This window comes from Oncorhynchus masou, chromosome 23 (assembly GCF_036934945.1).
Source record: "Oncorhynchus masou masou isolate Uvic2021 chromosome 23, UVic_Omas_1.1, whole genome shotgun sequence".
In the NCBI taxonomy this organism is placed as follows: domain Eukaryota; kingdom Metazoa; phylum Chordata; class Actinopteri; order Salmoniformes; family Salmonidae; genus Oncorhynchus; species Oncorhynchus masou.
In genome coordinates, this window is record NC_088234.1 from 20,005,411 (window position 1) to 20,033,264 (window position 27,854).

Sequence of the window (27,854 nt, forward strand, 5' to 3'; positions counted from 1 at the left end):
TTGTAAATATATCACTAGCCACTTTAAACAATGCTACCTTATATAATGTTACTTACCCTACATTATTCATCTCATATGCATACCTATATACTGTACTCTATATCATCGAATGCATCCTTATGTAATACATGTATCACTAGCCACTTTAAGTATGCCACTTTGTTTACATATTCATATATATTCATGTATATACTGTACTCGATACCATCTACTGTATCTTGCCTATGCTGCTCTGTACCATCACTCACTCATATATCCTTATGTACATATTCTTTATCCCCTTACACTGTGTATAAGACAGTAGTTTAGGAATTGTTAGTTAGATTACTTGTTGGTTATTACTGCATTGTCGGAACTAGAAGCACAAGCATTTCGCTACACTCGCATTAACATCTGCTAACCATGTGTATGTGACAAATAAATTTGATTTGAATTACCACGACTATCCTGTACCCCCGCACATTGACGGTACCGGTCCCCCTGTATATAACCTCATTATTGTTATTTTATTTATGTATTTTTTTTACTTTAGTTTATTAAGTCAATATTTTCTTAACTCTTATCTTTCGTAAAACTGCATTGTTGGTTAAGGGCTTGTAAGCATTTCACGCTAAGGTCTACACCTGCTGTATTCGGCTCATGTGACAAGTCAAATGTGATTTGATTATCTCTTCAGTTTGATTTGACCACAGAGTTCAAAATATTGTGATATGATATTTTGACCATATTGCCCAGCCCTATCCACAGATCTCAGAGGGAGAATGACTGCCTAAACAGTCAAATGGCTCTGTATGTCAAGTGGCAGTGCCAGGGACCCGTTTTATTGGGTGCTTGGTTGATTATTTATGGAAAAGCAGTAGCAGACAGGTGTGTGGAATTAGAGTTAGGAAACTGCTGGGTCTAGTGTTGTTTTTCTGGTGAAACATTCACTAATGCACAGATATTAACTATCTTTACCTGTCTGCAAAGGCTTTCTTATAAGTGAACACCAACACTCACACCTAAACACACATAGCAACAGCAGGTGGTGGTTCATAACCAAAGGAAACTGCAGGCCCCATCTACATAAACAAAGCCTTCACCACAACTGAAACGCCGCCTCCAGGATGGAACCCACAGACATCTTGCTGTTTGTTTCCCTGCAGTCAGCTAGTCAGTCAGATGTCCGACAGACACAGAATGCTCCATTGTTCCATGATCATCTTCATCAAAGCCATCATCATCACCAATAGATTGTGATTGATATTATGTCAGGTGAGAGGTTATATATCTATGCTTTACTCTCTATGTATGTCTTCAAAAGAGAGCAACTCTGGGTTTTTCCTCCCTTTTCTTTTTGTGGGGGAACAGGATTCTGCTCCCCCTACACATTGTATAGTTTAATGGAGATAGTTACAGAGGTGAAGTGAGCAAGGAGAAAGATGAGAGCTGTGCAGTTGACTCAGGGATCGAACCCCTGTCGCATATGTACCCAGGAATTAACAGTGATTTTCCGCTAGACAAATCAAATTACGCCACAATATCTTAACATTAGACACGTTTTGAGTTCTGAAAACATCCGACAAGCGTTGAGATTGGAATGTAATATCCCGTTAAGTTTACCACTTGAATTGACCTTGATTTAAATGTATGTCAAATCTACTTTCTCCTCTTCCTCTCCAGGCACACAGACTTCTCTGGTTGCCCTGCTGTGGCTGTGGGGAGCGTGGCTTTCCCCTGTCCTGTCCTCGTGCACCACGGGCCGGCCAGCAGAGTGCAAGGCTGCGCTGTCAGCTCCCGGTACCAACCTGGCGGGCGAGGGTTTCGACGTCGTCACCATGGAACGCAAGCAGGCCTATGTCATCGACGTGGACACCTGGAGGAAGAGCGATAACGGGACCTGTACCCTCTGTGTTAACCCTTTCATGGAAGGCCAGACTCAGAGGCTGCCTGCGGCTGTGGTGGACTGGCGTCCCTCGCAGAAGTGCAACATGAAGTTAGCCAGTATGGTCTACGACTCCAGCGAGGCGTTTGTGAGCAGCAGCCAGACAGAGGTAATACTGCTAAACTCAACATGTCAGGTGTTGGTTTCATCAGCTGAAAGAAAAGTTACCAGACATGTTCCATACGCATAAAAAGCGTATTTCTCGAACATTTTGCAAACAACTTTGTTTACATCCCTGTTAGTGAGCATTTCTCATTTGCCAAGATAATCCATCCACTTGACAGGCGTGTCATATCAATGAGCTGATTGTGCTGCGGACAGTAAAAGGCCACTCTAAAATCTGCAGTTTTGTCACACAACACAATGCTGCAGATGTCTCAAGGTTTGAGAGAGCGTGCAATTGGTATGCTGACTGCAGGAATGTCCACCAGAGCTGTTGCCAGATAATTTAATGTTAATTTCTCTACCACAAGCGGCTTCTGTCGTTTTAGAGAATTTGTCAGTACGTCCAATCAGCCTTCCAAACACAGAACAAATACAGTATGTGGGTGAGCGGTTTGCTAATGTCAACTTTGTGAACAGAGTGCCCCATGGTGGTTCTGGGGTTATGGTATGGGCAGGCATAAGCTACAGACAACGAACACAATTGCATATTATCGATGAGAATTTGAATACACCCGAAATACCGTGCCGAGATCCTAAAGCTGTCGTGGAAAAATTTGGTCAGTCATATTTCACAAATACTGGAGCATGTGCGTTCAAACAGACTTTCATTACCACTTCACAAAAGCCGAGCTGTTTCATGAATACAACAGCCTTCCAGTGTTGGCACACACGTTTTATATATTTGTCCTCCTTTCGCCACACTCACAGTAACTCCTCTCAATGGCTCATCCCCTCAGGCATTTAGCCACCGTTACCGTATTGGTTTCATATTAGGGCATGGAACCCGTAGAGCCACAGAAAGAGACACAAATAGTCTGCACTCGCCTTAAGCCAGGTTCATGCATGTTGGACCATAGTAACAGACCTTGGCACTTCACAGGAATGACCATACATGTCATCCTGCTAACTCCTCTGAAAGGGACACCCGTGTTCTGGAAAAAAACCCAAGAGGTTTAACCATAGCAACAGTACATAGTTGGCCAGAACACAGTTACAGGATAAGGCAGTCGTGTCCACACCCCAGAGAGGTGCATGTTTAATGGTGTCTAATGACCCGGAGCACACACAGTGCACTAGTTTTGCTGGCTCCTTCTGAAATAAATTATTGCCACATATGTCCTGAAAAAGTCATGATGAATCCCATTGTGAAGCACATTTTTTTTAAAGGTTTCTGTGACCAAGAGATGCATATCTGTATTATCAGTTATGTGAAATCAATAGATTAGGGCCTAATGAATTAATTTAAATTGACAGATATCCTCACATGAACTGTTACTCAGTAAAATATTTGGAAGTTTTACATGGTGCATTCAAATTTTTATTCAGTATATAAAATATATATTTATAGAGAGAGAGAGATTTATAATAATAGTCAGAAGTATAATAATAATATAAATAAGAATAATTGATTCAATATATATTCAAATATAGCTCTTTTCCCAATACTCAAAGTGCTTTATGTGGGTAAACGCACCTTATCCACCACCATGTGTAGGTAGATGTCAGTTGGAAGATTGGTCTGGACATTATGACCCCCCAGGCTAAGGGGTCGGTCATGGTGGGGGGCACCCACTCCAGAGCTGCCAAAACGGTGATGAGCCAGTCGAAGAAGGACAAGTACAGCTTCATCAAACAGGATATACACTGCTCTTATTACAGGTGATATACCTTATAAATATAACATCACTTGTATTCTAGAAGTTTAACTTTATAGAACCAACACTGCTCTCTACAGGCTATAAACTCTCCATCTTGTGTGTTTCTTTCTCAGATACCGCCTGCTAGATGACCCTCCCCTGCACCCTGAGTTCTCTCGCTCCCTGGGCCTCCTGCCCCCCCTCTACACAGCCCAGACCAAGGTTGAATACAGATATTTTCTTGCCAACTTTGGCACCCACTTCATCAAGAAGGTTCTCCTAGGGGGGCGGGTGAAGAGCGTGACCTCCCTGCGAGTGTGTCAGGCGGCCTTGAGCGGCTACAACGAGAACGAGGTCAAGTCCTTTTCAATCAAAATATAGAAGTAAATGTATTTATTTATTTAAAGAAAATGTACATTATGTTAAAAACAATAATAATCCAGGTCAAGGACTGTCTTGAGGCTGAGGCCTCCGTCGCCACCGTTACCGGAACAGCCGAAGTAAAGACAGAGACCAAGTTCTGCAAGGCAGATCTTCAGAAACGTGACATCAAGGACCGCTTCAGCAGCACCTTCCAAGAGAGGTTCGATTGATTTTGATTTCATAGATTTTTGGGGGTTAATGGGCATTATACAAGACTTATAAAACACATATTTCCATTGTGGTCCTCGTTTAAGACAAATCATGACTAATGATGAACAAACAGGTTTACCGAGGTGGTGGGGGGAGAGACGGACGGGACGCCAGACCTGCTCTTCTCCCAAACGGGTGGAAACTCCAAAGCCTTCGCTGATTGGGCGAGCAGCCTGAAGACCATCCCTGATGTCATCAACTACTCCCTTCACCCCCTCCACCTATTGGTGAAGCAGGCAAGTAAGAGGGCTGGTCTGAAGAAGGCTGTGGAGGACTACATCCTGGAACATGCTCTGGTCAAGCGCTGCTCTGGGAAGTGCAAGGGAGGCTCCAGCTCCAGTGCCCACGACTCCTGCCAGTGTGTGTGCCAGGCCAGCAAGGAGATGACCAGCCAGTGCTGCCCGCAGGAGAAGGGCCAGGCCCACCTTACCGTCACCGTGAAGAACGCCAGGGGCCTCTGGGGGGACACCACCTCTGAGACCGACGGCTTCGTCAAGGTATTATCTCTTTTATTTTATCTTACTAAGAAATTTGTTTTTAAATGGACTTGAATGCTAAAGTCTACAATTTTACGTGATTTACATTTCCGTAGCCACATCCCTCTACACTATGTGGACATCCCTTCAAAAGTATGTGGACACCCCTTCAAATTAGTGTATTTGGCTATTTCCTCCACACCCGTTGCTGACAGGTGTATAAAATAGAGCACACAGCCAGCCATTGCAATCTCCATAGACAAACATTGTCAGTAGAGCGAGGTCCATAGAGAAATGGTTTGTCGAGATCGGTTTGGCCTGCATAGTGCCATACTTGACTGGCCTGCATAGAGCCCTGACCTCAACCCCATCGAATACCTTTGGGATGAATAGGAATGCCATCTGCGAGCCAGGCCTGATCACCCAACATCAGTGCCCGACCTCACTAATGATTGTGGCTGAATGGAAGCAAGTCCAAACAGCAATGCTCTATCATCAAGTGGAAAGCCTTCCCATAAGAGTGGAGGCTGTTATAGCAGGAAAGAGGTGGGCTACTCTATATTAATGTCCATGATTTTGGAATTAGATGTTCAACGAGCCGGTGTCCACATACCTTTGGCCATGTAGTGTATATACTATACTAAAACAAGTGGCAGGGAGCCCTGTTTTTTTTTCTTTTTCTAATCACATACAGTACCTTTAAATAAAGTTTGATTTGGTTTGATCCGTCAAGGTGTCAATAGATGGAGCAGCCATGCAGACCAGGGTGATCTACAACAACAACAACCCCGCCTGGGAAAAAATATTAGACTTCGGTTTCGTCAAGCTCTCCCTGGCCAGTGAGCTGAAGTTTGCTGTGTACGATGAAGACAAAACCTGGTACAAGTCTTGGAACGACCTCCTGGGGGAGTGCAGCGTACGGCTGGGTTCTCACATCAAAATGTGTCCCATGAATCATGGAACCCTGTTCTTTTCCTACAAGGTTGACTGTGCCACAGGACTTGGGGGCTCCACCTGTGGGGAGTATGTCCCCTCTGGGATGAACTCTGACCTCTCTGACCTCTACACCTCCCGCAACTCCCTCAACATGACCCAGGATCTGCTGGCTCACATCCGGACGGGCCGGCCCCTAGGAGACCCCCTGGCTTTCGTGGTTAAGCAGAAGGCTAATGGTCATGGAAAAAACACATGAATCTCACATCGCATGTGAGGGATAATGGTTCCCCTTGTCTCCTTGCTCTCAGTGAGCTGTGATCAAAACCGCTATGCTATGCACTATAAACCTTATCCTGGCCTATCTAACTTTAAGGCATACCATTTCTAACCTATTGTTTTGAACCATAAATCATTTTACTTTGGTAAAAAAAAATTTTTAAAACACCAACAAAAACATCCAAAGTGCTGTATATCCTATGTATTTCTGAAGGTAATGGTTTATACACATGTTTATATGTTTATTGAACAGGGGCCATGTACAATTACAAAATGAAATATCATGCATTAAAATGGACATTTATGTTTTCATTCTCTCATGACTGTGCCATGTTGTTTGTGCTACCACTGCAATAAAAAGCTACTTGATTTGAAATATTCAGCTGGTAGTCCAGAACATCAATTCATTGACCCTCACTTGAAAAGAAATGTTCTGCTTTTATGTTGTATTCAATGGAAGCAATTTTTCTCTAAATATATAATAATTTAATACATTTTAGAAAGGAATATTTACTACAGTTGGTGTAGCCTACTTTGTTGACTACACCTCTTCATTGACCAACTGGACCAGTTCAAGGAGTCACTGTTAAGATTCTTTTCCATTGATATGTTATACAAGAAAGTGATTTCTTTATTATGGAATATATTTGGTGGGAAATACTAATACATTAAGCTGGGTTGGGGTCAATTGCATTTCAGCTCCCGTCAGATCAGGATGTACAGTACACTAAAATTACAATTCCAGATCACTTCAATTTCGAACAATTTGAATTTGAATTGGCGTTTGGTTCACTTTTGGAATTGACCAGAATTTAAATGGAATTTAACCCAACCCTGACAGTAGGAGGCATCAGGATGATTGTGTGTGTACTTCAGGGTATATTATTGTAAGTACACAATTTAATCTTACTATTCAGCTACTACAAATAGCTAAGCACTGATATTTCACAGGGACAATATCATGTCAAAGTCTCTTTAGAAAAGCGAAAAGTTTAGAAAAGTATTATATTCTCACAATTGTCCAATTCAATGGTTTCTCAACACTTTCCTGAATCACAGAAGTGTAAGTTAAATGTCAGACCATGCTTGATTTGACCAAACCCAATGTTACAGAAAAATGAAAGATAAAACCACATAAAAAAACAAACTGTAAATGAATACTAGCACAAATACAAAACAAAATTAGAAAATTATTCTCTGTAAATACTACCATTTATTTAAATGTAGAAGATTCACAAAAAAAGTGTCGACTTCAAGAGGCAATATTCTGCAGTTCGCATCGGACAACAGATTCCTTGTTGATTGTTGTCAGTGCCTGCCAAAGTAGACTGATAGTCACGCCAAGTTCAAGGACTGATGTATCTTTAGCGAATTGCTTTCAAGCAAAGAAGCTGAGGCACAGTGTATAACAGATTATCATTCCAACCACCATTTTGTGGCTCTTCGATTAGACTATTCTGCTGAGTGATGAAGCAGATGCCTTGTCTTGATTTTGTAAACTAAAACCTAAAACATAATCAGATTTAAGCATCTTTATCATAAATGTATTTTCTTTGTTTAGTGTTAAATCTGACCATTTTTCTTACCAGCAAAGGCATTTAAAAATTGTTTTTTTACTATGGCCCGACACATCATTACTCTACAAGATGCTATTCCTCTTCGAGAGGATGAATGGGCTCTAAATTAAAAACCTTTTTAGACACGGAATACCTGGACAAAATACCTGAAATTCACTACTTTCATTTATCTGCTTACTCTGCCCTCATATTCAAGTGTTATACCATATAATTTCCAGTGACAACTATGCGGAGTTTGTGCAAACAATTTTGTGAGCTTATTACAGTATTATAGACCAAATGTTTTATTTAACTAGGCAAGTCAGTTACGAACAAATTAATCTTTACAATGACGGCCTACTCATGCCAAACCTGGGCCAATTGTGCACCGCCATATGGGCCTCCCAATCACAGACAGATGTGATACAATCTGGATTCAAACCAGGGACACCTTTTGCACTGAGATGCAGTGCCTTAGACCGCTGAGCCATATGTCCTGGGATGTATGTAGGAGAACCCTTACCTTCTAATGGCTCGTGTGGCTTGTGCATGTCATAGAGCAAAACATTACTTGTGTGTATTCGTGAGAGTCTCAGCTTTTCATAATAGTTTTCTAGCTCAAACCGTTCAGACATTATAGATGTTTATTTTGTGAGAACAACCGTTTTCGGGATCTGCCCTCGTCTCACAAACACTGCTCTAGTTCAGCACCTGTTAATTTGCGCAGGCGAATGGTTGGTTTTGGCAGATGCAGAAGATATAGACGGATCTAATGCAAAAGAAACACCAGTCTGTAGCTAAAACACACAATGTTTAAAAGGGGTTAGAAGCACTAGAATGTGCTGGCGATACCGTGGGACTCAAAGCATTAGTAATGCTAAAGGACTCTCTAAGGCTCTTTTCTGCCTGTTCCTTTGTGATCAATTTCCAGGCATGGGGGATATCTCCTGGGCATGCATCATACTCTTTGGAAAATTTCTTGTTGAATTTTGCCATCACATATTTCCAGTAGTCTGAGGCTTGTATGCTGGGATCTGCTGGAATATGCCAATTTGGAAAAATGTCTCTGTACTTTTTGAAAGGGTGGTATTTTCCATTTGTCTCATAGCATCTGAAAGAACTCTCACTGAACACAGAGGAGGAGCAGATATCAGTCACGAGTTCCTTTGAACCATCAAACCTGTATCGACCAAGTCCCTGTGGTCTGTGTATTGAAGCACAGTGATCATTATGGGCCTCCCCTCCTGCCTCGCATGGTGACTTGCAGAATGGACACTGCTTCCCGCAGCCAAACACTCTTGTGAACAGGACGTTCTGTGGTTTAATCCTCAGTTGTTCCAATTTCTTACTTACATCTGTTGCATTTCTGAATTCTTCTCTCAGAGTCTGTTCCATCTCCACCACAGATGTTTTGAGCCAGTAGGAAAACTGTTCCTGGTTGGAATTGTTGAGGATCATGGTGGCTTCCAATGCATCTTGGGGGATGACCAGCTTCTCTCCAAGTTCCCTGCATATGTCCTGAATTAATTCCTTTATGTTGCCATTCTTATTCTTCTGTACTTTTGTGATTGCCTCAGTGATGACTCTGATGATCCCTTTGAGTTGAGAGTCTTCCAACTCAAACATTTTTTTCCCTTGTGAAAATCGTTTCAACATTTCACCCAAAATCCAATTCTTGACAAAGTCTTCATAGTGACAAGTGTAGCTCACATAGTTGGCAAAGTTGAATTCTGACAGTAGTTGCTTCAAGATAGAGTACTGGAAAAATGTCCGAGAGCTGAATTGTAAGGCATTCTGTCCTGTCAGCATATCGTCAACAATTTCCGGACCCAGGGAACTGGCAACATAGGCTTTTACTGCTGGTTTGAGACACAGGGTGGTGAACTGCTCAGCTTTCTTCTGACACTGATCTTGTCCATTGAACAAGTCTTTGAAGTTCGCCAAATATTTACCTTTGAACTGTTCAAGGCACAAACGAGGATCATTGTCACATATGAACTGTTCATGCATTGATTGGAAAGCCCTGGATGCAAACCCACAAATGTACAATTTAATGGAGACTTCAAATTTATCGCTTGTTTCAAGATTTTTGTTGGCGTTCAACGTCTCTTCAATCATATGCATTATCTCTTGAATGTATGTGTCATTGTAATCTGTTTTATTTTGGATCTTCTCATTTACAAATTGTTTGCATATCTCTATAAGGTTGTCTGCCATGGCCTGGGTTTTTCTTGTGTGCTCATCCATGTACAAACCCTTTAATAATCTCTTGAAAAACCCCTGTGGAGTGACTATGAAGGGTTCTTTTCCATGATCTTCAAGTTTCTCTTTGTTCAGCTTTTCATTCACTGAACCTCCCTTCTGCTTCATGTTAGACCGGAGTTGGTTGAAAACATCGCTCACAATGTCTTGTTTCTTTAATCCTGTAAAAGAGAGCTCCTGCACGGTTTCCTCCCACACCTTTTCAAAATCTCTATCAAGGTCCTTCTCTGACTGCTCAGAATGGCTCTTTCTGCAGTTCTCAAGCAACTTCAGCACCTTCTCCTCCATCACGGCTGTGTGGTTCTTCTTGATTGTGTCAAGCTTTTTCATTCCTTTTCGAATCTCAAAAGCAGCTTCCAGTTTACTCATTATAGAGTTTTCCATCTCCCTTTTCATACTTTTGGTGCTGTTTGCAAAATCCTCTCTGTATCTCTCCACAAGATAGACATGGCCCTCTGTCTGCTCATAGTACTTGGTCAGGTTGTCAAGAATGGTCTTCTCCCATTTGACAAGTTCCGTTGAGGCTGCACTTTTCAATTGACAGAGAAAATCCCTCTCATCTCCTGTCTGAGATTTCATTGCTATTGTTCCAAAGTTGGAAATCCTTGCTTCAGCACTTGTCATCCATGTGTGCATGTGTTTTCTGACAGACCATTCCCACTTGTTGAACTCAATGCACAACTTCATGTAGGCATCAGCCACCAGGCTGTTTCTGAAGCTGAAGATGAAGTTTTCATACTTCACAGCATTCCAAAGGCTTTTTGTCCACTCCAGAAAGTCCATGATGTTGTTCCCAGAGGCTTCACAGTTCTGGAAGACCTTGATCATGTTATTTTTGAACTCGTAGACGGACTCACTGTACCCGGCATTGACAGGTGCCATTGGAGGGTTTCCATGCCAAAGTCCAGGGATGTACCAGTTACCAGTCTCTGGGTTGTACTCCATCACATCTGTGAAGCTCATGCTCTCCTCCTTGTTTTCCATTCTGGCTGCTGCCTGGGTCATCTCATTCAATTGCTCCAAGAGCATTTTCCGGTCTCTCATGTTCTTGTCATGTGCCGAGACATCTGCCACATTCTGGTGGACAAACTGGCACTTGGGTTTCTTTCCCACCTCCTTCATTCGGAGAAAAGCATGGACGACGATCTGCAGGATATCTTTCATCTCAATCGAGTTCTCCATGGCAATATTGATAATTGTGACATCACTTAGCCCAACAACTAGAGTGGCTAGCTCGTTGTCATGCTCATAGCTGTCATCCAGCTGTACCAACTCTGGAGACTTCAGCCCTTCTGTGTCGATGATCACTACAAAGTCGCAGTTCAGCTCTTTCTTGAAGTCTTCTTTGACTTTGATGAGAAGCATGAAGGCTCCTCTTGTGCATCTGCCACTACTGACTGCGAACTGCACTCCAAACATTGTATTCAGTAGAGTGGACTTTCCTGTGCTCTGAACACCTAGAACAGTTACCACCAGGATCTTGTTCTTCGGCTGCACTAAGACATTGAGCTGATGCAGCACATCACTCACCCATCTCAGAGGTATGTTAGAAGCGTCTCCGTCCACCAGCTCCAGAGGAAACCCATCCAGAAGCAGCTCAGCACATAGTCTGGGCAGGTGCTGCAGTTGTTTCCGTGACTCTTCAGTTTCGCTCAGTAAGACCGCAGATTCGTACAGTTGACCCATTTCACGTAGGAAATGTTCGGTTCCCAAAGAACTGTTTGAAATCTGTCTATCAAGGTATGCAATTTCATCTTGGTTTTCAGACCAATTCTGAGACTTTTCTTTATACATTTCCCTCAGGCCAGAAAGGTTTTTACGAGCCATATTGTCCAGGTTCATTCTCATCCATTTCAAGAAGTAGGACCTTTCTAGCCCTGTGCTTGATATTGCATGTATGAAGCAGGTCATTGCCTCTGACATGTCATAACTCCTTTGCTGTTCCCTAAGTTGTCTCTTCTCTGTTTGGAGTTCACTTTTGTACGTCTCAATGTTCTTGTCACCAGCTTTCCGCAGTCTGCATTCCTCCTTCTCTAGACGTGCCAGCTCCTTCCAGATCTGTCCTTGCAAGGGAAGCTGTGTTTCCTTATACTGTGGTGTGTCATGAATTTTTGATGTGATTGCATCCGCATTTTGCTTGGCACTCTGACATTCTTGGCAGTCCTCATCAACAAAGATCCCAAGCTCGTGTGCCACTTCAGCCATCTGCTCCAATGGCATTCTGGACTTTGAACTCTTGATGACCTCCCCAACTGTGTTTCTCAGGTTCTTCACAAAGTCTGCATCATTCATCTGTTTGGTTTTCAGGATGATGTTGCTTTTCTTCAAGTTCAACTCTTCTGCTGTTCTCTTTAAAGCATCAATGCTGAAGCTCTTGCTCTGTGGGTTACCCACCAGAAACAGCTGTGCCTTGGTGTTTTGGCTGGTCAGTAGCTTGTACTTGGTGTCCAAGTTGTCAAAGAACACAAAAACTGCTGCAGAGGTTGAACAAAGAAAGGAGTACTGGGTCTCAAAGGAACTGATGTCCCCTCTTAGATTAGCTACAGCGACAGGTTCACCAAAGATGTCAATGTTCTTGTTCCCACATGGAAGGTACCAGCTTATCTCAACCAATCCATTGGATATCCTCCTTGGACTATCACCACATTCCATGTCATGGTGGACAAATGTATCATGATACTGTTGGGGATTACTCAGAAGCTTGTTCAGAATCTGTGACTTGGACACAGAGCACTCACCCAATCTGACAAAAGAGACCATGGGGAGGTCAGAGAGAACAATCCTGTCTTCAACAAATCCTCTTGGGTCTGACAATGAATGAGGTCTAAACTTCTTGACAATGTCTCGCATTGCCCAAATCATCAGCATGCACTGTTTTGTGTCACAATTGGGTAGAAGTAGGGGCACAGAAAACTGACACATTGACATTTTCAAGACCATCTCTTGCTGCAGAAAACTGTTACAGCACAGAAAGAGAGCAGTAACAACGTCTAAGGGGTTTATAACATTACTAGAATCCAGGTTATCAACCAGACTCTCCAGATCTAGCTCTATGTTGCAAAATGAAGCATCACAACTTTCCTCTCCTCCTGATGAGGTACATTTCACACTCCTAGCTGTTACATTAACCATCATTAACCTCTTCAAGAAAGTCCATGGTAGGGCTGAGAGAGTCTGAGCGGGTTCATCTCTGACGGTCTTCTCATCGATCTGCAGCACGGTGCTCAGGGTGAGCTTCTCTGTGTAGTGTTGCTCCAACCCCAGGTTCAGCAGCAAGCTCTCCAGGTGGGTTTCTGTGAGGGATCGAGAAGGGTTTCAGATCTGAGCGCCTTGGTTGTCAATCAATCCATTAGAAAACACCCTCCTGTCAAAGTAACACAGTGAAAATTCTTAATACACTCACTTGTGCGTACATATGTCACAGCAGACTTGCTTTGGGTCCCGTTTTTCAGCACCGTAGAGACGTGGAAGGAGTATTTGACACCTGGACTCAGACTGGAGAACGTCAGGGTGTTGGATTCTGTTGTTATCTTCTGGACATCCTCTCCATTACAGGAACAGGTCACGAGACATGCCTCAGTGACACCAACACGTTTGTCCCAACTCAGAGACACTGATTCACTGCTGACATGATCTATCTTTATCTTTTCAGGTGGCACAGGTTCTGCATAAAGGACAAAGGACCCAATCCAATTATAACTGAAATAATGAAAACACAAGTTAAACATCATTCTCCCTGTAATGCAAGAGGCCATGTTTGAATCAAAGCACTTACTTGTATACATGGACATTGTGACCAATGCTCTCAGATTCCTATCGTCAGTGACCGATGAGACGCTGAAAGTGTACTCTGTCCCCGGGTACAAGCCTTCCACGTCAGTGCTGTTGGATCCTTGGATGGACAGGATCTCTCTTTGGGTGTAGCAGGAGTAGGTCAATTTGTACCTCCATGCCGGGTCAAAAGGAAGCCAGCTCAGAGAAACAGAGTCACTGCCAACATAGTGAACTGTTATTTCTCCCGGGGAGGACAGCTCTGTGAAAGAGAGTAAAAAGTTAAGTTATAAATAATGTTCATCTCTGGGAAAGAGTTGCAGCAGCTAAGGATGGGCACAGTTATTCCAATATCCGAATGGAGGTTAGTATTCGATTACTTGTGTGAATGTTCATTTTAGCAGAAAATGAATATTAGGCCTATTATAACAATGAAAAGCTTGTGTTATTAAACGATATTATCATTGTGACATTGTTACACACAGGGATATACCATGACATTTGAAATTCTTAATTTAATAAAACAAGTTCTTATGATGATGGTATGAAAAGGTTATAAATAAATGCTTTTTCTGTATACTGTATTATCGCTACTGTTGTTATGCTAGCAGTGAAATACAGATACAACCGGTGACGGTTATTAAAAACTACAACTGATGTAGTGGTAAAACAAATTGGTGGGTAACTGCTTATGATTGTTCACAGTGAATAAAGTAATGCTCCCTATATCTTATGCACGTTTCCATGATATGCGAGTAAACTCTTGAATATAATACAAATAATTTAGGTGTGTTTTCCCCCCACTACACCACTGGTTACAACATAATATCACTACAACTCCCTAATATGCATACAGATGCAGTGTTTTCATGTGAATGGAAAGAAACTGATATTCATTTTATGAAATTATAAAGAATACTCTAAGCTTGACAATAATTCAGAGATACAGTATTTTGTAAATTATATAATTTTCTCTAATATTGCTGAAGCACCTTCTACAGCAGCCTCCATCTGTTGAGCTGGCTCTACCTCCAGACCGTCAACTTGTACTCTCTGACATGTGTCCTCATCTTCCCCAAGTTTTAAGTCAAGGAATTGATCACTTGCATCATGAAAGTCCTTCAAATGAATAGAAAAACGTTCACAGCTTGAATGAAAGGTTTTACACTCACATTTCTGTCAATGTAATGATTAAAACATGTCCCCACATTGCAAATTGCAAAGCAAATGAATTGATAAAAGAGGGCACATTTTAAGGACAACGACAGAAAGTATTCACACCCCATGATTTTTTCCCAATTTTTTTGTGATACAATTTGAGATTGTAATGAATTTAATTGTCATTTTCGGTCAATGATTTACACAACATACTCTGTAATGTCAAAGTGGAAGAAACATTTTAATATTTGTAAAACATACAAAATATTAAAAATATAAAAATAATAAGAATATATACAGTGCATTTGGAAAGTATTCAGACCCCTTTACTTTTTTCCACATTTTGTTACGTTACAGCCTTTTACAAAAATGTATTAAAAAAAATCACATCAATCTACACACAATACCCCATAATGACAAAGCAAAAACAGGTTTTTGAAGTTTTTCAAATGTATATAACAATAATAATATGAAATACCTTATTTACATAAGTATTCAGACCCTTTGCAATGAGACTTGATATTGAGCTCAGGTGCATCCTGTTTCCATTGATCATCCTTGAGATGTTTCTACAACTTCATTGTAGTCCACCTATAGTAAATTCATTTAATTTTACATGATTTGGAAAGGCTGTCTATATAGGGTCCCAGAGTTGTCAGTGCATGTCAGAGCAAAAACCAAGCCATGAGGTCAAAGTTATTGTCTGTGGAGCTCCAAGACAGGTTTGTGTCGAGGCACAGATCTGGGGAAAGGTACCAAAAAAATTCTGCAGCATTGAAGGTCCCAGAGAACACATTGGACTCCATCATTCTTACATGGAAGAAGTTTGGAACCACCAAGACTCTTCCTAGAATTTTCCTAGAGCCAAACTGAACAACCGGGGGAGAAGGGCCTTGGTCAGGGAGGTGACCAAGAACACTCTGACAGAGCTCTAGAGTTCCTCTGTGGAGATGGGAGAACCTTCCAGAAGGACAACCATCTCTGCAGCAACCCACCAATCAGGCTTTTATGGCTGAGTGGCCAGAAGGAAGCCATTCCTCAGTAAAAGGCACATGACAGCCCGCTTGGAGTTTGCCAAAAGGCACCTAAAGATTCTCAGACCATGAGAAACAAGATTGAACTCTTTGAAACCAAGATTGAACTCTTTGGCCTGAATGCCAAGCGTCAAGTTTAGAGGAAACCTGGCACCAACCCTATGGTGAAGCATGGTGGTGGCAGCATCATGCTGTGGGGATGTTTTTCAGCGGCAGGAAACGGGAGACTAGTCAGGATCGAGGCATAGATGAACGGAGTAAGGTACAGAGAGATCCTTGATGAAAACCTGCTCCAGAGTGCTCAGGACCTCAGACTGGTGTGAAGGTTCACCTTCCAACAGGACAACAACCCTAAGCACACAACCAAGACAATGCAGTAGTGGCTTCGGGACAAGTCTCTGAATGTCCTTAAGTGGAATAGCCAGAGCCCAGAATTCAACCCAATCATTCATCTCTGGAGAGACCTGGAAATAGCTGTGCACCTATCCAACCTGACAGAGCTTGACAGGATCTGCAGAGAGGAATGGGAGAAACTCCCCAAATACAGGTGTGCCAAGCTTATAGTGTCATACCCAAGACTCGAGGCTGTAATCGCTGCCAAAGGTAATTCAACAAAGTACTGAGTAAAAGGTCTGAATACTTGTGTAAATATGATATACAGTGCCTTGCGAAAGTATTCGGCCCCCTTGAACTTTGCGACCTTCTTGCCACATTTCAGGCTTCAAACATAAGATATAAAACTGTATTTTTTTGTGAAGAATCAACAACAAGTGGGACACAATCATGAAGTGGAACGACATTTATTGGATATTTCAAACTTTTTTAACAAATCAAAAACTGAAAAATTGGGCGTGCAAAATTATTCAGCCCCCTTAAGTTAATACTTTGTAGCGCCACCTTTTGCTGCGATTACAGCTGTAAGTCGCTTGGGGTATGTCTCTATCAGTTTTGCACATCGAGAGACTGAAATTTTTTCCCATTCCTCCTTGCAAAACAGCTCGAGCTCAGTGAGGTTGGATGGGGAGCATTTGTGAACAGCAGTTTTCAGTTCTTTCCACAGATTCTCGATTAGATTCAGGTCTGGAGTTTGACTTGGCCATTCCATTGTAGATTTTGCTTTATGTTTTGGATCATTGTCTTGTTGGAAGACAAATCTCCGTCCCAGTCTCAGGTCTTTTGCAGACTCCATCAGGTTTTCTTCCAGAATGGTCCTGTATTTGGCTCCATCCATCTTCCCATCAATTTTAACCATCTTCCCTGTCCCTTCTGAAGAAAAGCAGGCCCAAATCATGATGCTGCCACCACCATGTTTGACAGTGGGTATGGTGTGTTCAGGGTGATGGCCTGTGTTGCTTTTACGCCAAACATAACGTTTTCCATTGTTGCCAAAAAGTTCAATTTTGGTTTCATCTGACCAGAGCACCTTCTTCCACATGTTTGGTGTGTCTCCCAGGTGGCTTGTGGCAAACTTTAAACTACACTTTTTATGGATATCTTTAAGAAATGGCTTTCTTCTTGCCACTCTTCCATAAAGGCCAGATTTGTGCAATATACGACTGATTGTTGTCCTATGGACAGAGTCTCCCACCTCAGCTGTAGATCTCTGCAGTTCATCCAGAGTGATCATGGGCCTCTTGGCTGCATCTCTGATCAGTCTTCTCCTTGTATGAGCTGAAAGTTTAGAGGGACGGCCAGGTCTTGGTAGATTTACAGTGGTCTGATACTCCTTCCATTTCAATATTATCGCTTGCACAGTGCTCCTTGGGATGTTTAAAGCTTGGGAAATCTTTTTTTTATCCAAATCCGGCTTTAAACTTCTTCACAACAGTATCTCGGACCTGCCTGGTGTGTTCCTTGTTCTTCATGATGCTCTCTGCGCTTTTAACGGACCTCTGAGACTATCACAGTGCAGGTGCATTTATACGAGACTTGATTACACACAGGTGGATTGTATTTATCATCATTAGTCATTTAGGTCAACATTGGATCATTCAGAGATCCTCACTGAACTTCTGGAGAGAGTTTGCTGCACTTAAAGTAAAGGGGCTGAATAATTTTGCACACCCATTTTTTCAGTTTTTGATTTGTTAAAAAAGTTTGAAATATCCAATAAATGTCGTTCCACTTCATGATTGTGTCCCACTTGTTGTTGATTCTTCACAAAAAAATACAGTTTTATATCTTTATGTTTGAAGCCTGAAATGTACCAAAAGGTCGCAAAGTTCAAGGGGGCCGAATACTTTCGCAAGGCACTGTATTTCAAAAAAAATGTTTTTGCTTTGTCATTATGGGGTAGTGTGTGTAGATTGATGAGAAAAAAAACGATTTAATCAATTTTAGAATAAGGCTGTAATGTAACAAAGTGTGGGAACAAATCAAGGGGTCTGAATACTTTCAGAATACACTGTATGTATACTGTGCCTTGCTAAAGCATTCATACCCCTTGGACTTCTTCACATTTTACTCTGTTACAAAGTGGGAATAAAATGGAATTAATTGTATGTTTTTGTCAACAATCTACACAACAATGTTAAAATGTTCAAGTCTCGCCATAGATTTTGAAGCAGATTTAAGTCAAAACTGTAACTTGGCCACTCAGGGACATTCACTGTCTTCTTGGTAAGCAACTCTAGTGTAGATTTGGCCTTGTGTTTTAGATTATTGACCTGCTGAAAGGTGAATTCCTCTCCCAGTGTCTGGTGGAAAGCAGACTGAAGCAGGTTTTCCTCTAGGATGTTGATGTGTTTAGTGCCACCCCATTTTTCTTTATCCTGAAAAATGCCAGAGTATTTGCCGATGTCAAGCATACCCATACCATGATGCAGCGACTACCATGCTTGAAAATAAGTGATGTGTTGAGTTGGATTTGGCCCAAACATAAGACTTTGCATTTTAGGACAAAAAGTGTATTTCTGTGCTGTGTTTTTTTGCAGAATTATAACGAACAAAAATATAAATGCAACATGCAACAATTTCAAAGACTTTACTGAGTTACAGTTCATGTAAAGAAATCGTTCAATTTAAATAAATTGATTAGGTACTCTTCTATGGATTTCACATGACTGGGAATACAGATATGCATCTGTTGGTAACAGATACTTTAATAGAAAGGCAGGGGCGTGGATTAGAAAACCAGTCAGTATCTGGTGTGACCACCATTTGCCTCATGCAGGGCGACACATCCCCTTCGGATAGAGTTGATCAGGCTATTGATTGTGGCCTGAGGAATGTTGTCGCACTCCTCGTCAATGGCTGTGCGAAGTTTCTGGAAATGGGCGGGAACTGGACCACAATGTCGTACATGTCGATCCCGAGCATCCCAAACATGCTCAAAGGGTGACATGGTGAGTATGCAAGCCATGGAAGAATTAGAAATGTTCATGCTTTATCATGCTGAGATGATGGCGGTGGATGAATGGCACGACAATGGGCATCAGGATCTCGTCACGGTATCTCTGTGTATTCAAATTGCCATCGATAAAACGCAATTGTGTTCATTGTCCGTAGCCCATTCCATAACCCCACCGCCACCATGGGGCACTCTGTTCACAACTTTGACATCAGCAAACCGCTCGCCCACACAAAAACATACATGTGTTCTGAGATTGGGAGGTCAGTTGGACATACTGCCAAATTCTCTAAAACGACGTTGGTCATGCTGTTTAATCAGCTTCTTGATATGCCACACCTGTCAGGTGGATGGACTTTCTTGGCAAGGAGAAATGCTCACTAACAGGGTCTTAAACAAATTTGTGCACAACATTTGAGAGAAATAATCTTATGGAACATTTCTGGGATCTTTTATTTCAGCTCATGAAACATGACCAACACTTTACATGTTGTATTTATACTTTTGTTCACTTTACTTCAGTGCCTTGTTGCATACAATATACATGTTTTGGAATATTTTTGTATATTTGTATTCTTCTTTTCAAATCATCAGTCATTATTGTGGAGTCACTACAATGTTTTTGATCCATCCTCAGTATTCTCCCATCACAGCCATTGAACTCTGTACTGTAACTGTTTTAAAATCACCAATGGTCTCATGGTAACATCCTTGAGCAATTTCATTCCTGTCCCACAGCTCAATTCAGAAGGACGACTGTATCTTTGGCATGTGCCCGTGGTGTAATTCATAATCTTACAGCATATTAACTTGAACATGCTTAAAGAGATAGGGTAGCCTAGTGGTTAGAGTGTTGGACTAGTAACTGAAAGGTGGCAAGTTCAAATTCCTGAGCTGACAAGGTACAAATCTGTCATTCTGCCCCTGAACAGGCAGTTAGCCCACTGTTCCTAGGCTGTCATTGAAAATAAGAATTTGTTCTTACCTGACTTGCCTAGTTAAATAAAGGTAAAATAATAAATCCCTGATTTGTTATTGCTACCCATCCACCAATCACTTCCCTTCTTTATGAGGCTTTTGAAACAGGCTCTGTAGTTGAATCTGTGCTTGAAATTCAGTACTTGACTGGGGGACCGTACAGCTGTTGCATGTATGGGGGACAGATGAAGGGTTAGTCGTTCCAAAATAATGTCCACACCTATTATTTAACACAAAGTCCATGCAACTTATTATGTTATTTGTTAAGCCAAATTTACTCTTGAACTTATTTAGGCTAAGGAATAACTAAGCAACGACTACATTTTAGCTATCACATTTTTGTGAATATCGTTTTTTAATGTGATATGTTCTTCCACTTTGACTTTACAGAGTATTTTGAGTAGACAAAAACGTACAATTAAATCCATGTAAATCCCACTTTGTAACACAATAAAATGTGAAGAAATCGAAGGGGTATGAATGCTTATGCAAGGCACTGTATATACAGTACCAGTCAAAGGTTTGGACACACCTACTCATTCAAGGATTTTTCTTTATTTTTACTACTTTCTACATTGTAGAATAATAGTGAAGACATCAAAACTATGAAATAACACATGGAATCATGTAGTAACCAAGAAAGTGTTAAACAAATCAAAATATAGCCACCCTTTATATACCAACCCTTTGCCTTGACAACAGCTTTGCACACTCTTGGCATTCTCTCAACCAGCTTCACCTAGAATGCTTTTGCAACAGTCTTGAAGGAGTTCCCACATATGCTGAGCACTTGTTGGCTGCTTTTCCTTCAATCTGCGGTCCAACTCATCTAAACACCACCTCAATTGGTTTGAGGTCAGGTGATTGTGGAGGCCAGGATATCTGATGCCGCACTCCATAACTCTTCTTCTTGGTCAAATAGCCATTACACAGCCTGGAGGTGAGTTGGGTCATTGTCCTGTTGAAAAATAAATGATAGCCTCACTAAGTGCAAACCAGATGGAATGGTGTATCGCTGCAGAATGCTGTGGTAGCCATGCTGGTTAAGTCTGCCTTGAATTCTAAATAAATCACAGACATTGTCACCAGCAAAGCACCCCCACACCATCACTCCTCCACGCTTCACGTTGGGAACCACACATGCGGAGATCATCTGTTCACCTACACTGCGTCTCACAAAGACATGGTGGTTAGAACCAACAATCTCAAATTTGGACTCATCAAATAAAAGGACTGATTTCCACCTTTCTAATGTCCATTGCTGGTGTTTCTTGGCCCAGGCAAGTCTCTTCTTTATTATTGGTGTCCATTAGAAGTGGTTCCTTTGCAGCAATTCGTTTATGAAGGTCTCCTCTGAACAGTTGATGCTATGATGTCTGTTACTTGAACTCTGTGTCTGTGAAGCATTTATTTGGGCTGCAATCTGAGGTGCAGTGAACTTATCCTCTGCAGCAGAGGAAACTCTGGGTCTTCCTTTCCTGTGGTGGTCCTCAAGAGAAGCAGTTTCATCATAGCGCTTGATGGTGTTTGCGACTGCACTTGAAGAAACGTTAAAAGTTCTTGAAATGTTCCGCATTGACTCACCTTCACGTCTTAAAGAAATGATCGACTGTTTTTTCTCTTTGCTTATTTGAGCTGTTCTTGCTATAATATGTACATGGTCTTTTACCAAATAGGGCTATCTTCTGTATACCAACCCTACCTTGTCACAACACATTTACATTTACATTTAAGTCATTTAGCAGACGCTCTTATCCAGAGAGACTTACAAATTGGTCTGATTGGTTCAATTGCATTAAGGAAAGACATTTTCAAGGCACACCTGTTCATTGAAATGCATTCCAGTTGACTACCTCAAGAAGCTGGTTGAGAGAATGCCAAGAGTGTGCAAAGCTGTCATCAAGGCAAAGGGTGGCTACTTTGAATAATTTCAAAAATAAGGTATATTTTGATTTGTTTAACACTTTTTTGGTTACTACATGATTCCATATGTGTTATTTCATAGATGTAGAAAATAGTAAAAAGAAAGAAAAACCCTGGAATGAGTAGGTGTGTCCAAACTTCTGACTGGTACTGTATATTGAACTGACAAGGTTTTTGATACAGTATGATAAGTTATACAATACATATCTATCTTCAAAAACCTTTTGGTGAAAGAGGAACAGAAAACCCTACCTCTTCATCTGAGGAACTGTCCATTGGCAAGGTGTCTTCAGCCGCCCCACTCCTACCCAGGTCATAGGTCACATCTTTCAGACTGCCTGGCTCTGCAATACGTTTGGGATAATAGATGAGCTCATGTTGCAGCACATCAAAAACATATAACATTATAAGATGCTTTATTTTCCATTATAAACTGGGTGGTTTGAGCCCTGAATGGCTGACAGCTGTGGTATATCAGACCATATACCACAGGGATGAGAAAACATGTATTTTTACTGTTCTAATTACGTTGATAACCAGTTTATAATAGCAATAAGGCACCTCAGGGGTTTGTGGTATATTGCCAATATACCACGGCTAAGGGCTGTATCCAGGTACTCTGCTTTGCGTCGTGCATAAGAACAGCCCTTAGCCGTGGTATACTGGCCATGTACCACACCCCCTTGGCCCTTATTACATAATTATATACAGTGGGGAGAACAAGTATTTGATACACTGCCGATTTTGCAGGTTTTCCTACTTACAAAGCATGTAGAGGTCTGTAATTTGTATCATATGTACACTTCAACTGTGAGAGGCGGAATCTAAAACAAAAATCCAGAAAATCACATTGTATGTGTTTTAAGTAATTCATTTGCATTTTATTGCATGACATAAGTATTTGACACATGAGAAAAGCAGAACTTAATATTTGGAACAGAAATCTTTGCATTTACAGAGATCATTTGTTTCCTGTAGCTCTTGACCAGGTTTGCACACACTGAAGCAGGGATTTTGGCCCACTCCTCCATACAGATCTTCTCCAGATCCTTCAGGTTTCAGGGTTGTCGCTGGGCACTATGGACTTTCAGCTCCCTCCAAAGATTTTCTATTGGGTTCAGGTCTGGAGACTGGCTAGGCCACTCCAGGACATTGAGATGCTTCTTACGGAGCCACTCCTTAGTTGCCCTGGCTGTGTGTTTCAGGTCATTGTCATGCTGGAAGACCCAGCCACGACCCATCTTCAATGCTCTTACTGAGGGAAGGAGGTTGTTGGCCAAGATCTCGTGATACATGGCCCCATCCATCCTCCCCACAATATGGTGCAGTCGTCCTGTCCCCTTTGCAGAATAGCATCCCCAAAGAATGTTGTTTCCACCTCCAACTCCTGCTTCACGGTTGGGATGGTGTTCTTGGGGTTGTACTCATCCTTCTTCTTCCTCCAAACACGGCGAGTGGAGTTTAGACTAAAAAGCTCTATTTTTGTCTCATCAGACCACATGACCGTCTCCCATTCCTCCTCTGGTTTATCCAGATGGTCATTGGCAAACTTCAGATGGGCCTGGACATGCGCTGGCTTGAGCAGGGGGACCTTGCGTGCGCTGCAGGATTTTAATCCATGACGGCGTAGTGTGTTAGTAATGGTTTTCTTTGAGACTGTGGTCTCAGCTTTCTTCAGGTCATTGACCAGGTCCTGCCGTGTAGTTCTGGGCTGATCCCTCACCTTCCTCATGGTCATTGATGCCCCACGAGGTGAGATCTTGCATGGAGCCTCAGACTGAGAGTGATTGACCGTCACCTTGAACTTCCTCCCTTTTCTAATAATTGCGCCAACACTTGTTGCCTTCTCACCAAGCTGCTTGCCTATTGTCCTGTAGCCCATCCCAGCCTTGTGCAGGTCTACAATTTTATCCCTGATGTCCTTACACAGCTCTCTGGTCTTGGCCATTGTGGAGAGGGTGGAGTCTGTTTGATTGAGTTTGTGGACAGGTGTCTTTTATACAGGTAATGAGTTCAAACAGGTGCAGTTAATTCAGGTAATGAGTGGAGAACAGGAGGGATACTTAAAGAAAAACTAACAGGTCTGTGAGAGCCGGAATTCTTACTGGTTGGTAGGTGATCAAATACTTGTCATGCAATAAAATGCTAATTAATTATTTAAAAATCATACAATGTGATTTTCTCGATTTTTGTTTTAGATTACGTCTCTCACAGTTGAAGTGTACCTATGATGAAAATTACAGACCTCTACATGCTTTGTAAGTAGGGAAACCTGCAAAATCGGCAGTGTATCAACAAATACTTGTTCTCCCCACTGTAACACCAGTGACAAAAAGAACTAAACTGACCGTCCTCATTCTGACAATTGTTCATGATACAGCCCTCCCACTCCCTCATCCTCATGCACAGCATACACACACTAAAACAACACATACACGTGGATTTTGGTTTGCAGATACACTAATGTTCAAAAGTTTGGGGTCACTTAGAAATGTCCCTGTTTTTGAAAGAAAATAAAAGTTTTTGGCCATTAAAATAACATCAAATTGATCAGAAATAAAGTGTAGACATTGTTAATTGTAGCTGGCAGATAGCAACCATTACTTCTGTGTTTCAATGGCACATTTTTTTTTATTTTACCTTTATTTAACTAGGCAAGTCAGTTAAGAACAAATTCTTAATTTCAATGATGGCCTAGGAACAGTCAGTTAACTGCCTTGTTCAGTGGCAGAACGACAGGTGGACCTTGTCAGGTCAGGGATTCAAGCTTGCAACCTTCTGGTTACTAGTCCAATGCTCTAACCACTAGGCTACCTGCCGCCCTGTGTTAGCTACTCCAGGTTTATCATTTTCAAAGGCTAAGTGATCAATAGAAAACCCTTTTGCAATTATGTTAGCGAAGCTGAAATCTGTTCTGAATAAAGAAGAAATAAAACTGGTCTTCTTTAGACTAGTTGATTATCTAGAGCATCAGCATTTATGGGTTCAATTACAGGCTCAAAATGGCCAGAAACAAAGTACTTTCTTCTGAATGAGTGGGAGGCCCCGGTGCACAACTGAGCAAGAGGATAAGTACATTATAGTGTCAAGTTTGAGAAACAGAAGCCTCACAAGTCCTTAACTGGCAGCTTCATTAAATAGTACCCGCTTATTCACTGTTGACCTTGAGACTGGTGTTTTGCGGGTATTACTTAATGAAGCTTCCAGTTGAGGACTTGTGAGGAGTCTGTTTCTCAAACCCTAATGTACTTGTCTTCTTGCTCAGTTGTGCACCAGGGCCTCCCACTCCTCACTCCTCTTTCTATTCTGGTTAGGGCCAGTTTGCGCTGTTCTGTAAAGGGAGTAGTACACAGTGTTGTACAAGATCTTCAGTTTCTTGGCAATTTTTTTGCATGGAATAGCCTTCATTTCTCAGAACAATAGACTGACGAGTTTCAGAAGAAAGTACTTTGTTTCTGGCCATTTTGAGCCTGTAATCGAACCTACAAATGCTGTTGCTCCAGATACTCAACTAGTCTGAAGAAGGCCAGTTTTATTGCTTCTTTAAAACAACAGTTTCAGCTGTGCTAACATAATTGCAAAAGGGTTTTCTAAAGATCAATTATCCTTTATTTTTTTAACCTTTATTTAAGTAGACAGTCAGTTAAGAACAAATTCTTATTTTCAATGACAGCCTAGGAACAGTGAGTTAACTTCCTGTTCAGGGGCAGAACGACAGATCTCTAACCACTAGGCTACCCTGCCACCCCCCAAAATGATGGACTTGTATATCTAATACAACGTGCCATTGGAACACAGGAGTGATGGTTGCTGATAAAGGGCCTCTGTATGCCTATGTAGATATTCCATTAAAAATCAGCCATTTCCAGCTACAATAGTCATTTACAACATTAACAATGTCTACACTGTATTTCTGATCAATTTGATGTTATTTTAATGGACAAAAAATGGGCTTTCCTTTTAAAAACAAGGACATTTCTAAGTGACACCAAACATTTGAACAATAGTGTATGTGGTAGTAGAGTAGTGGCTGAGTTCACACACTTAATGTAATGGAATGTTTTTTAATTGTATATAGCTGCCTTAATTTTGCTGGACCCCAGGAAGAGTAGCTGCTGCCTTGGAAGGTACTAATGGGCATCCATAATAAATACATACTGTATACAGACAATGGGCCAATAGTTTATCGGAATAGGGTTAAATGTATGTAATATGATATTCTAGCAGACTATTTTATCTAAAGAGACGCAGTCGTGCGTGCATACATATGGGTGTTCCCAGGAATTAAACCCACTATCCTATTGCAATCATCATAGCCTACCAACTGAGCTGGAGGACCACTATTGACACTGATACAGGATAAGATGACTCGTTTCGCCAGATCTTACCATCTTGATTGTTCGGAGTTTGTGGGAATACTATACAGATTTGATTATTATTAATTTAATAAAAAGGTTCTAAGATATATGTATATATATATTATACACAAGTAAACTATAATATTCATAAAATGAAATGATCACAGGCCCTATTTTCACGATGTTACGAAATACTTTTTAAAACTATTGATGCATTTATTTTTCCACTTGTGAATGTGAAGAGATTGTTGTTTGAATGACTACCGTTTTCTAGTTGGTAGTGTATTTTTCAATAATTAAAGAAATAGGCTTCCAGCCGACAGGACTCATCACTCGTCTAGAAAAGGCCCGACGCTACTTACCTATCTCTTCTTCGACGATTGCGTTGCATCTCAAGCAACACTGCTGTCCCTCCTCACAAAGGGTGTTACATCGAGGACACTTCATTTTCTGAAAATGTCTGGAACACAACTCAATAAAAATATGTGCCTAACAGTAAAGTGAAATGTTGTACTAATTTAGACACCCCATAGAATTAATAAAACTGTTTATCAATGCCGCATAATCAGATCATAAGAATGTTGGAAAAAAAGGACATATATTAGGCTACCCTTTCAAACATTTGCATTCGTAAAAAGTATTGGCTTACAGCAACCTTGGTTTATAATCAGCTAATGTGATATTAGATGTACAATTTCGTTGGCTTACAGGTTGTATTATCTTTCACTTCACTCTATTATCTTTCACTAGGATAAAAACATAAGTGGCCCTGTGATTTAAGATATTAGACGGTTTGATAAGCAACACTTCACGAGACACGACTCACCTGCATATCACACCGCAGCTCAATGACAACGCATAATCAAACGTTCCAGCGACAGCACTAAATGCCATTGGGATGAACCATGTGTATGAATGAAACTGTCTACTGTGCCAGACCGACAACATTCATGCCATCACATTTTGAAAATGTTCAGTAGTTCACTGTATTCACATATAACTTTAGCCTACACTTTATTAGAATGTAGTTAACGTTAAAAAAACATATATAGCCTGATTTTGTTATCATTTGGTTCAGTCCGTCTATACTTTTATTTCAGTTTCATTTCACTCAAATGGTAAGGGGATAGAATAGACTAGACTAGGTTGAGTTTCGTTTTGACAAGGCAGACTGCAGAACGTTTTCATAGGCACGTAATGAAGAATGGTCTTGAACATGAATGAACATTTAGCAGACGAATTGGTGTACTGGTTAAAAGGTGTGTGGCTTGAATCCGAGCCAGTGAACACTTTCCCTTCAAAGTCTGCTTGGTCCCAAAAAATTAATTGGCAAATGTTCTCTACGTAGCCAACAAACTTTTAAAACTAGGGCTTACCTCCAGGGAGAGTGCAGTGTCCAGCCAGTCGTAGCTGGGTCT

The 27,854-nt window shown here is 41.3% G+C and overlaps 2 protein-coding genes across 3 annotated transcripts; one reads left to right on the forward strand and one right to left on the reverse strand.

Annotated features, from left to right (window-relative positions):
* The first annotated feature begins 1,158 nt into the window (after positions 1 to 1,158).
* Positions 1,159 to 6,429, forward strand: LOC135510522 (perforin-1-like). The gene is made up of 7 exons (XM_064931525.1): positions 1,159 to 1,254; positions 1,663 to 2,033; positions 3,585 to 3,748; positions 3,861 to 4,080; positions 4,170 to 4,309; positions 4,433 to 4,856; positions 5,569 to 6,429. Exons 1-7 carry the CDS (start codon positions 1,248 to 1,250, stop codon positions 6,025 to 6,027), a joined length of 1,785 nt encoding a protein of 594 aa, XP_064787597.1. The 5' UTR covers positions 1,159 to 1,247; the 3' UTR covers positions 6,028 to 6,429.
* On the reverse strand, positions 6,269 to 27,840 carry LOC135510521 (interferon-induced very large GTPase 1-like). 2 transcript variants are annotated; one of them, XM_064931524.1, is made up of 7 exons: positions 27,813 to 27,840; positions 26,799 to 26,896; positions 22,331 to 22,422; positions 14,629 to 14,755; positions 13,641 to 13,898; positions 13,269 to 13,529; positions 6,269 to 13,158 (listed from the first exon to the last, which is right to left on the reverse strand). In XM_064931524.1, the coding sequence occupies exons 2-7, from the start codon at positions 26,881 to 26,883 to the stop codon at positions 8,417 to 8,419; spliced, it is 5,565 nt and encodes a 1,854-aa protein (XP_064787596.1). In that variant the 5' UTR covers positions 26,884 to 26,896; positions 27,813 to 27,840; the 3' UTR covers positions 6,269 to 8,416. The 2 variants fall into 2 exon arrangements, with proteins under 2 accessions (XP_064787596.1, XP_064787595.1); XM_064931523.1 differs by lacking the exon at positions 27,813 to 27,840 and adding an exon at positions 27,263 to 27,330.
* Positions 27,841 to 27,854: the final 14 nt, after the last annotated feature.